Here is a 12,457-nt window from a genome sequence, read left to right on the forward strand (position 1 = left end):
AGTCAAACATTGAATGATAAAAGAATGTTGAATATTATCTTTCACATCAGATGAGGCTTGAGATTCATGCAGTATTATGCCATTCACATGTATCGATTTATCATCTCTATATTTTACAATATATAAAAGAAAAACTTGGAGTTTTGAATTTTGATTATTCTTTGCCTTAGCTGTCAATTGGTTGTCAATAATTATCAACAGAAAGCACCAAACAAAAACGAATAATTTAATTAAACATGGTTTATTGATTTTAAAAAAATTGCTTATATTATCATTGATTAGAAGGTGTTTTAAAAAAAAATAAGTCTTTTGTTAGATGGTCTCACGAATCTTTATCTATGAAACGAGTCAACCTTACCGATATTCATAATAAAAAGTAATAATCTTAACATAAAAAGTAATATTTTTAATAAATGACCCAAAAAAGAGATCTGTCCCACAAAATACCACCCGTGAGACCGTCTCACACAAGTTTTTGTCCTAAAAAAATTAACTAAAATGTCAAGATATGTTATTCAATGCAACAAGTAATTACATAGTTATTATGACATGAAGAATAGTATTACATTGTTCATTTAATACATCCCATCCGGCGATCTATTTTGAAGTTGGAACTCATTCTCTGTTTCTAGTCACTTGACGAATCTTCTGCTAACCTATGATATGCACAACGAACATTCGGCTCGTACAGCTAAAACTGACAAGAGCCTCTATAAGGTAGATGAAGCATGCTCTTCTTAATGATTCTTGAAGAGCGAAAAAATCGGCGCTTTGTCTGTTAAAACATTTCTGCCATTACGGGAGATGGACTCGATTTTCCACGCAGGACCAAGAAACCAAGATACTGCAGCTCCACCTAGTAAACCTCCAACCTGAATTTTTTTAACTAGTCAACGAAGTTAGAAATCCATTGTTTCAAGACAAATATATTTTAGATTTAGCTAACATACATGTCCCCAGTTGTCAATGCCTTGAGATAGGAGCCCAATAGCCTGCACAAGCCGTCGTTTTTGTTAGGAGAACTACCGTGGCTTAGGTTTGAAGATAGAGAATTCGAGATGGGGAAAGCAAATCTCCAACTAAAGCAGAAAAGAAACAAGCGCTTATATGTGCCTAAGAATGAAAGAAGTGCCAATACATGGTGTTTCAGAAGGTGTTTAGTGGCAGATCTAGCAGGAAACAAGTGCTGTATCCCAGTCTTCTAATGAAAAGGAATTATATTGATGATAATAAAGTGTAAGTTTTGACGCTAAGAGTACAAATTCCCAGCCTCAATTAAAACTGGGAACAAATAGTAACGTCTAATCGTTCATACAGTCATGGACTATAGCACACTAGTGATCATCTGATTTTCCTGGAAACCAAAAAACAGCGGAACTTTTGTATTCAGAATCGGTTTGATTTGATTCATACAATAAATCCATTCATAGAACCATTCACAAATGGAATTAAAATCTACGACAACTATCATGGATGGAAGATCACTCTTGTTCCATGTTAGACCGCAATTCTAGAGTTTCGCACTATCTATGATACACTAATATATCCGCTCATTGAGACCCAAACATGAATTCAATAACTATTCATACATTCTAAACTATCATGGGTCATCCTTATAACTATAGAAAATCATTTTTCTAGAATATGCATCTTACTCTGACGAGAGTGTCAAAAGATTATTCACTCAACTAAACATATAAAATATATACACATGTATGCAAGCAGTGAATCCCCTGCTACACTGCACAAGGACCTACTTGATTTACAATATCAATGAACTTGGCACCTTGTGCCCTCAAGAAGTCAGAAAACAAGCCATGATATAATGTTTCCTGAATAAAGGTACCATGGTGTATTAAGTTGTGAAAGTTAATGGTGCACAACTATAATCATGAATTCTTTACTTGATTAGTGGGACCCAATTAGAGAATTTATGGTGCATTTAGGTTTTCACATTTGAAATTTATGGGTTTGAAATGCATTTTCATTATTACATTATTACATAACTGAAACAAAAGAATTTCAAATCGACCTCCCTACTATTCACGTTATGATTATATTAATCAAAATAGATTTCAAATCCTCAGAATATTCCAGTCATTTGAAATTCATTGTGATTGAACGAAATGGATTTAAGTTTTCTTTGTTAAAGTTATTTAATGATAAAAATAAATTCGAAATCATGGATTTCACACCGTCGAAGGATACCACGCCTATCATTGAGCCAATTACACGCATTAACGAGATACCTAATGTGGGAAAGGTACTAACCGGTAATCATTTCCCTTCTCTTAATCAATCTTTTTCTCATCATTGTTTATTTCCTTCTTCCTTCACAGTGTTGGGGTTGTCTAGTGGTTACTTAGGAGGGGGGCAGGGAAGGTCAATGAACCGTCGGGTAACGAGAGAGAGATTTCCTTACGGGCTATCATGGATACAAGTTCTGATACTAAAGATCACAGTGGGGGAAAAGATACAGAAGGAAATTGTTGGGATGAGGTAAAGAAGTCAACCGGAATTTTAAGAAGAGAATTAAGCAGGTTGAATTGGGGAATTAATTATGAGCGAGGAACAACCTCGAAGGGGTCTTTATCTTTGTTATGAAAATATGCACTTGGAATATAAGAGGAGGAGGGGCGGCAAAAAGGAGAGAGCTTGTTCGTGCGGTCATTCGTAAGGAAGCTCCGGATTTAGTGGTTATCTTGGAAACTAAGCAAGAGTTGATTGATAAAAGATTTGTGGCCAGCTTGTGGAAAGCCAGATTTGTTGATTGGGTTTATTTGCCTTCGGTTGGGAGCTCAGGGGGTATACTCGTTATGTGGGATCCCAGGGTGGTGGTGGTGAGCAACAATCTGATAGGGAATCATTCGGTCTCGGTTGAGATTAGTGGGAGTGAAGAGCATAAGTGGTGGTTTTCTGCTATCTATGGACCAGTGAAACCAAGAGAAAGAGAAATGTTATGGGATGAATTAGCGGGACTGAGCACTATTTGTGGGGCAAATTGGTGCCTGGGAAGAGATTTCAATGTGGTCTGAAATGCAGGAGAAAAACTGAATAGCAATTCGATTAATACGAGCATGATGTGTTTTGACAGATTGATAGAGGAGTTGGGACTTCATGACCCTCCGATCTTGAACGCAAAGTATACATGGTCAAATTTAAGGGCACATCCAATTTGTTGTCGACTAGACAGATATCTTTTCGCCGGGGGATGGAGGGAATTGTTTCCCAATTTCAGGCAGACAGTGCTACCCAGAATTACATCGGACCATTGTCCGGTGATACTTGACACTACTAAGGTGTTGTGGGGTCCTACTCCGTTTAGATTTGAGAATGCTTGGCTTTCACACCATACATTTAAAGACTTGGTTGGGATGTGGTGGAGTAATGTGGGCTGTCAGGGGTGGGAGGGGTATAAGTTCATGCTCAAATTGAAAGTAATAAAAGTTGAGGCATCAAAATGGAACCAAGATGTTTTTGGAGATGTGGGTGTTAGGTACAAGGAGTTGACATCGATGATAAAGAGGCTGGATGTGTTAGAGTCCGAGGGAGGGTGGTCGGAAGTTTTACACGAGGAAAGAAAAACAGTGAGGTGCGAATTAGAAACGTTATCACTTTTCAGATTTCGAATGGATCAACAAAGATCGAGAATTAAATGGTTAAAGGAAGGGGACCAAAATTCAAAATTTTTCCACTCACTATTGACAAACTACGATGGATAAACTAATGTTGGAGGATGGAACAATGATCACTGGGGAGAGACAGATTGAGGAGCATATACTTAACTTTTATAAGAATCTTTACAGAAAATCGGACGGGGTTGGGGTAGGGGTGATCGATGGAGTGGAATTGTGTCTCTTAGAGTCGATGGAGGCGGAGGAGTTGGAGATTGAGTTTTCAGAGGAAGAGATTAGGAGCGCAGTGTTTGACTGTGACGGTGATAAAGCGCCAGGCCCCGACGGTTTCACAATGGCTTTTTTCCAACATAATTGGGAAACGGTTAAGGCAGACTTGATGAGAGTGTTTGAGGAATTTTATGAAGGAAGGGTGGTTAATGGCATCACAAACGAAACATATATCTGCCTAATTCCAAAGAAACAGGACGCGATTAAGGTGAAGGATTTCAGACCAATTAGTCTCACGACGAGTTTGTACAAGATAGTGGCAAAAGTGTTGACTAACAGAATTAAGAAAGTCTTGGATAGAACTGTCAAGGAGACACAATGTGCTTTAATTAAGGGGAGACAGATTCTGGATTGTTGCCTAATTGCGAATGAGGTGGTGGAGGACTATCGAAGGAAACATAAAAAAGGATGGATTCTCAAAGTTGATTTGGAAAAAGCATATGACAATGTTGATTAGAGATTTCTGGATTATGTCTTGAATATGAAAGGGTTTGGGGAAAGATGGAGGATGTGGATTAGGGGATGTGTTTCGAGTGTGTCTTTTTCGATTTTCATTAATGGAAGGCCGAGGGGAAAATTCAAGGGGGAGCGAGGACTTCGACAGGGAGATCCATTGTCCTCTTTTCTGTTTAATTTAGTAGTTGATGTTTTGGATAGAATGGTTGATAAGGCCAAGGGATTGAATGAAGTAAAAGGACTCGAAGTTGGGAGAAGGAAATTGGAGATATCGCACATTCAGTTTGCGGATGATACTCTATATTTGGTTCAGTCGAAGAGGCATGTAGTCGCATTAGTGGATATACTTAATTACTTCGGTCTTCAATCGGGTTTGAAAATAAACTTGGAAAAAAGTCTGGTTTTGGGAATTAACTATCTAGATGATGAAGTTGATGCTTTGGCACAGGAAATTGGATGTAAAAAAGATATCTTGCCAATAAAGTACCTAGGGGTCCCAATGGGTGGTGATCCATCGAAGATAGACTTTTGGGAACCGGTCTTATAAAAAATGGCAAGGAAACTAGCTTCATGGAAAAAAGCCTTCCTATCAAAAGGGGGAAGATTGGTTTTGATACAGTCAGTGTTGAGCGCTTTGCCATCATATTACATGTCTTTATTTAAAGTGCCAAGAAGGGTTGAGAAGTTGATGGAAAAGTTGATGAGGGATTTTTTGTAGGATGGTGCAGATGGGGATAAGCATTGTCATATCGTCGGCTGGAAACAGGTTACTAAACCTAAGGACAGGGGTGGATTGGGTGTGGGGAATATAGGTTTAAGAAATCGAGCATTGTTGGGGAAATGGTGGTGGAGAGGGTCGTTGGAAGGAGATACGTTATGGAAAAAAGTGATAACAAGCATTTATGCTACTCAACAAAATGGGTGGGATGCGGGTTAGGCAAGAAACACAACTTTCAGAAGCCCGTGGAAATTTATCTCTCGTTCTTACTCGGCTTTTCTTCCTTTGGTTGGGGCGGTGTTAAGAGAGGGTAATATCATTCGATTTTGGGAAGATGTTTGGGAGGGGGGAGTCATTTTCAGAGAGTTTTCGTTCACTTTATAGGATTTGCAAAACTCCAAACAAACCGGTTAACAGCTTTCTGGCATCGCATTCTGAGGGACCCAATTATATCTTTCATTGGGACATTCGTTTTAGAAGAGAGTTAAATGAGGTCGAAGTGGGTGAGTTCACTAACCTTTTAGGGGTTCTAGATTCGGTTAGACAAGAGAGGGGTGTGGGGGATTTTAGAATCTGGTTGGGAGACCAGTCAGGAGTGTTCTCAGTTCGATCATTTTACAATTCATTCTTTCCTTTTTCATCTGTTCCTTATTTTCCGTACTTTGAAAGAATCTGAAAAGTACCGATCCCTCATAAAGTACGGGTTTTAGCGTGGATTGTGGCTCTGGGGAAACTCCCCACTTGTGATTCCATTCAAAGAAGGTGGCCCCTATGTATGTTGTGTCCTTAGTGGTGCGTGTTATGTCAGAGACAAGAAGAAAATCAAGACCACTTGCTGGTGCATTGCTCTTTCGCAAGAGATATTTGGACAAAAGTCTTGATAGAGTTGGGTTTTCAGTGGATACTTCCGAGGAACGCGGCAGATATGATAATCATGGAGCTGGGAGGAGTTACAAACAGAAAATTTACGAGCTTCCTGCCAATTGTCATACACTGTACGCTTTGGTCTATATGGTTGGAGAGAAACAAAAGAATTTTTCAAGACAATTCTGACACGACAGACGAAGTCTGGGAGAAGATAAAGTTCAGGGTCGCGAGCTGGACAATCATTATTAAATAATTTCAACATTTGTCTATTTCTGAATTAATTAGGGATTGGAATTATGTATGGGCATGATCTTACTAGGATAGTGCATAATATGTTGTGTTCTTAGTCATCGTGCGGATTACTCATCCGCTTGCTTTGTAAAACTTCTATTATTAATAATATCTAGTTTCTTATCAAAAAAAAATATACTTCTCATCAAATGGTTCTTCAATCAAGAACCAATTCGGTGGTTGCAATCTCTAAGAAATGTATTTAAAGGTTGACCACCTTTACATATCTGCATTTTATATGGACTAAGTAATCACAAAATCTTAATTTAAAACGATCATGGGTGTACACATCAAGGATGACAAAATTAAAACTAATTACTAATTAATTATATAAAGAATGCTTCAGAGTGAAGTGATCCAAATCCTACAAGTTAGCTTGTGGACACGTACTCTAACAGTAATTTCTACGCAACAATAACAACAAGACAATGGAAGGAAAGAATGATGATTTGAAAATTAAGTATAGTCAGCGTAAGTGTTGGGGCTGTATCTTGTGGCCTTAAAGTCTTGAACATATGTTGGCTGCATCATGACAAAATCACATCGATTATACAACATATTGCAGCAATTTAGATTCCCGGAAACAAATGGTTTAAATCTTCTCCTACACTAGATGTTACAACATATTCATCCTAGTGTGTATGCTGCTCACGTGTCCCATTGGCCAACAAGAGGTGAATATCTAAAGATGGTAGAAGACCCAGTATCTTCGTATATGTCGCAACATCCACTTAGAATAGGAAATAACATATTTTACCAAGTATAATGGAAGATATGAAATGTGAGAAAGTTAAAGGCTTACCATATTTAAAGCAATCACTTTAGCTATCTGTCGCAACTCGCCTTCACTGCCTGTAATAATCCCTCTGTGCCTTAGTATAAACAGAGCAAAAGATCCAACCTAACCGTGCCACCATTTAACCAATTAAAAAGATACCTTGAAGCGTAATAAAGTTTCACTGTGTAAAATTGCCTGAACTCACCAGTCCAAAGATAGCGCCAGATGCACCAACTGCAGGAGCTTTACAGAACCAATAACTCGTCGCTGAACCTAATTCACATCCAAGGATGAATTTTAAAAATTGGTTCTTTTGGAATAAGAAACTGGATTTTTTTCTAGTAACGGGGTTTATTGTTACTTGCAATTGCAGAAGTGATGTATATTGCAAGATATCTTTTAGGACCACATATATCCTCGACGGTAGGACCAACTGAGTTGAGAGAATAACAATTGACCTGAAAAAAGAAAACCCTTTACACAGAGCATGTTTAATGCTCAAAATACTCTAAATGTCATCAGTACTGTTTGATTCAAACCATTAAATGCACAATATTTGCATGCAAAAAGGAAGATGTAGCTAGCCTCCATAACTGCCCTTCACTAATGAGGCTATTAATCTGCAATGATAGAATCAACAATGATAATAACATCAATGATGTGTTCTGGTATTAGAATTCAAAGTGCAATATCAAACCTTGGCTCCCCAAAATAAGAGCTTGCCCTCTGAGACAGTTTGCGCCATATAGGCCCTGTACATAATGATACACTTTTATGTGTAAATGATATGTATTTTCTCTGTTCCAATTTGAACATTCCATATCTCAATTTAGAGCATACAAAAACTGCATCATATTTGCTTGAAAGCTACTTTTCTTCCAAAAGTATCCCTTTTTCGAAATTATTGAAGTAACACCACAAATTAACAGCCACTACTTCTAATGGAGAAAGGGTAAACAAATTCATAAATAATTTACTTTTCAATACACATCTGTAACTACACCTGAAAATTGGGAATGCGATCAGGGAGCAATTAACACCACCCAAAAAAATGCTTAGCCAGATAGGTTTAAGGCATTGATGCTTACAGTACATTAGCAGCAAGAAGTATATTGGTCCATTGCCTTTTTCCAAGTAAGTCATTCCTAGATGTCCTTGAGAATGACTTTCCAACATCTCTAGAATCACTTCTAATTTCATCTCCATTGAAAAAACTTAAGCTCATCACTGTAGCAGACAAAGCATGGAATGACCATTGAAAATAATTAAAGCCCGCAAACTGAAGGGCTCTTACTTGACATATATCCTTCAACACAGGCTCGAACCCGAGAGAAGAAACACTCTGCAGATATAGTAAAACACGTGCATTTAATGAGATTGTATCAGAAACCAAGAACATAAGACAGACGGACGTGCTATAATCTCCCTGGTCTGAATCACAGGGTAGTGAAAAGAATCCCAATTTCAAGAATCTCTTTATGAGAAAGCATTTAATAGAATCCACAACCATTGGCAGTTCAAAATGCTGTTTAATTGCATTATTCTACAGTCTCACGGGTGAAAAGAACAAATATGAGATTCAAGAAAACAATACGCCTGCAACAATATATTCCATGGACATTTGCTGTATTCAGGACAGAACCATTTGACCAAAACTTGCATTCTAAGAAAATCAAATCTTAATTTATTCACGTGAGATTATCTGCCACAACCCTAAAAGATAAAGTCTTAGTAGTAATCTTTCTTGAGCTTGAGCCAGCACAAGACTAATTCAGCTCATGTAAATGTTTCATGACAATCAAACAGTAAAAGAAGAAATCAGGAGCACTTCCATTCGAGCACAAACTTGTCTCCTTCAGATTAGCAAAATTTCCAAAAACTTTAATTGACTAAGCAGTATAGCTAGTTCATCCATTCTCCTCGAGCAATAAACTTGCTTTATTCACATTTTCCAATGCCAAAATGGGAAATTGGGCTTCTTCTTTTTTTGGTTTACCTGGAGCGATGATTGGAAGGCTCGGGCTAAATTAAGGCGGCGGTGGAGGCGGAGAGCGACGGCGGCGGAGGTGATGAGATGGTTGGTGGGTCCAAGACCCCTCCCGCTCGGTATGGGGATAGAGTTCTTGGAATTTGACGACATTATTGACCCCCACCAATCACAAGATTCTCGTGAGGGTGCCATTTTGACATTCCATTAGTCTAAATTATATGGAGGAACTATAACAAAAATTAAATTCAATTAACGGTAATTTGTAGAAAAATACACCTGTCAATGATTTTTTTAAGATTCAATACAAATAAGTTTTTTTTTGTATTTTAATACCTGACAAAAGACAAACTTAGTTTTTACCACATGTTTCATGTATTTTACCTTTTTACCCTTTTTACTTAATAAAAAATTATATAAATCCCTTTTTTTGTTAGCCATATTCTCTTTCCACTCACCATTCCCGATGCATTTGGACCACATATACATTGAATTAAAATATTTTTTTATTTTAAAAAACAATTCACAACTAAGTATTGAACTTTTTGAAATACTTAATTTTACTTGCGAAATAATTAATTTCAATTTTAAAATACTTGATTTAGTAAATGACATACTCATAATGTGTATTAAAATATTTGATATTCGAATATGCAACGCAAGTTCACCAAGTGCTCGTATTTCCTTCCAAGATCCATTTGGATGACATGTTCATTTCATTTAATTATTTTTTTATTTTAAAAAACAAAACAAATTCGCAACTAAGCATTGAACTTTTTCAAGTACTTAGTTTTACTTGCGAAATACCTAATTGCAGTTTTAAAATACTTGATTTGGTAAATGAGATACTCAGAATAAGTATTAAAATACTGGATATTCGAATATGCAACGCAAGTTCACCAAGTGCTCGTATTTCCATCCAAAATCTATTTAGATAACTTGTTCATTTCATTTAATTATTTTTTATTTTTAAAAAAACAAATTCGCAACTAAGCATTGAAATTTTTTAAGTACTTAGTTTTACTTGCGAAATACCTAATTTCAGTTTTAAAATACTTGATTTGGTAAATGAGATACTCAAAATGAGTATTAAAATACTGGATATTAGAATATGCAACGTAAGTTCACCAAATGCTCGCATTTCCATCCAAGATGCATTTGGATGACATGTTCATTTCATTTAATTATTTTTTTGTTGTTAAAAAACAAATTCGTAACTAAGCATTGAACTTTTTCAAGTACTTACTTTTATTTGCAAAATACCTAATTTAAATTTTAAAATACTTGATTTAGTAAATGAAATACTCAGAATGAGTATTAAAATACTGGATATTCGAATATGCAACGTAAGTTCACCAAGTGCTCGCATTTACATCCAAGATTCATTTGGATGACATGCTCATTTCATTTAATTATTTTCTTTATTTAAAAAAAAAACAAATTCGCAATTAAGTATAGAACATTTTGAAGTACTTACTTTTACTTGCGAAATATCTAATTTCAATTTTAAAATACTTGATTTGATAAATGAGATACTCAGAATGGGTATTAAAATACTGGATATTAGAATATGCAACGTAAGTTCACCAAGTGCTCGCATTTCTATCTAAGATACATTTGGATGACATGTTAATTTCATTTAATTGTTTTTTTATTGTTAAAAAAAACAAATTCGCAACTAAACATTGAACTTTTTCAAGCACTTAGTTTTACTTGCGAAATACCTAATTTCAGTTTTAAAATCTTTGATTTGATAAATGAGATACTCATAATAAGTATTAAAATACTGGATATTTGAATATGCAACGTAAGTTTACCAAGTGCTCGTGTTTCCATCCAAGATGCATTTGGATGACATGTTCAAGGACTTTTTAGCAGCCACAAAGCATTGAAAGAGAAAAAAGGCTTGGAGCGAAGATTTGAAGATTTCCGGACAATGTTTTTCGAGCGAATAACCCGTGATAGGAACGAGTAGCATAATACGTGGATTTACAATTTACATAGAAATATGAAGTCGGATACACGTCGATAGTCATAGTCCAGTAGGTCGAAAGCTAGGGGATTTAATAAAACGACATGCAATTCACCCTTGACAAATAATTAAAGAGATTTAATTACTTCACTGAGTTGAATTAGTTTGGCATAGCTTGAGAGGGCATGTTCAATTGGATATGAAATTTCGTCGAAAGCATAGATCATTGTCGAACGAATTAAGTAGATTAAGGAGGGGTAGGTGAACCGAGATTCTCAACAAATTCATTTCTCATTGAACTTTAATCAATCATTCTAGCTTATTTATTTCATCATTCAATCCTTGAACCATTTCATTGAGTTTTTATTTAATAATCGTAGTAGTAAACAATCATCTGAAGTATCGCTGCTAAAAATTGAATAACTGAGAGTAATAATTGAGAAATACAATCCTTAGATGAACGATACTCGTACTCTTGTACACTATATTATTACTTGACATCGTGCACTTGCGATTATTTCGAGCTTGAATATTATTGATTTTTACTAAGAATTTTACAATGAAAGTTTTGCTCGATCACTAAGCATAGAACGTTTTGAAGTACTTACTTTTACTTGCGAAATACATAATTTTAATTTTAAAATACTTGATTTGGTAAATGAGATACTCATAATATGTGATAGAATACTGGATATTCGAATATGCAACGTAAATTCAGTCATGGTTGGTTTTCCAACTAAGATTCATTAGAATACTTATTCATGTCATTTAAAGAAATGAACACAGTTCATTAGTGATCGTGGAGTAAGAGTAAGTTGTTTGTAGATCAAAATAAGCACTTACTTTTAACAAAAATATAGTAGCATACTTTTCCCGGAGTAAAAGTAAGTTCTTTCTTTGTATATCGAAATAAATTGTTATTTTTATTTCATGAGGAGTGATGAACAATGTATTTGTTAAAATTTCAATTGCATTGAAATTGCATCATAATGCATATTAGAAATATCCAGTATTTTATTACCTATTCTGAGTATCTCATTTATGAAATCAAGTATTTTGAAACTGAAATTAGGTACTTATCAAGTAAACTAAGTACTTTAAAAGTTTCATGTTTAGTTGGGAATTTGATATTTTTTTACAAAATAGATATCACACGATAAGAATATGTCGTCCAAATGCATCTTCTAAGGAAAGACCAACACTTGGTGAACTTACCTTGCATATTCGAATATCCAGTATTTTAATACATATTCTGAGTATCTCATTTACCAAATCAAGTATTTTAAAATTGAAATTAGGTGTTTCGCAAGTAAAACTAAGTACTTGAAAATATTTAATGGTTAGTTACGAATTTGTTTTTTTTAACAATAAAAAAATAATTAAATAAAATGAACATGTCATCCAAATGCATCTTCGATAGAAATGCGAGAATTTGGTGAATTTATGTTGCATATTCTAATATCCAGTATTTTAATATTCATTT

General features: G+C 35.4%; 1 protein-coding gene across 2 annotated transcripts; it reads right to left on the reverse strand.

Moving 5' to 3' along the window:
- Positions 1 to 519: 519 nt before the first annotated feature.
- Positions 520 to 9,206, reverse strand: LOC142553997 (RHOMBOID-like protein 10, chloroplastic). 2 transcript variants are annotated; one of them, XM_075664593.1, is made up of 9 exons: positions 9,012 to 9,206; positions 8,104 to 8,357; positions 7,713 to 7,767; positions 7,555 to 7,635; positions 7,377 to 7,473; positions 7,221 to 7,288; positions 7,040 to 7,138; positions 951 to 992; positions 520 to 872 (listed from the first exon to the last, which is right to left on the reverse strand). In XM_075664593.1, the coding sequence occupies exons 1-9, from the start codon at positions 9,195 to 9,197 to the stop codon at positions 738 to 740; spliced, it is 1,017 nt and encodes a 338-aa protein (XP_075520708.1). In that variant the 5' UTR covers positions 9,198 to 9,206; the 3' UTR covers positions 520 to 737. The 2 variants fall into 2 exon arrangements, with proteins under 2 accessions (XP_075520708.1, XP_075520709.1); XM_075664594.1 differs by lacking the exons at positions 520 to 872; positions 951 to 992 and adding an exon at positions 6,384 to 6,464.
- Between the last annotated feature and the right edge of the window lie 3,251 nt (positions 9,207 to 12,457).

This window comes from Primulina tabacum, chromosome 8 (genome assembly GCF_025594145.1).
Source record: "Primulina tabacum isolate GXHZ01 chromosome 8, ASM2559414v2, whole genome shotgun sequence".
NCBI lineage: Eukaryota > Viridiplantae > Streptophyta > Magnoliopsida > Lamiales > Gesneriaceae > Primulina > Primulina tabacum.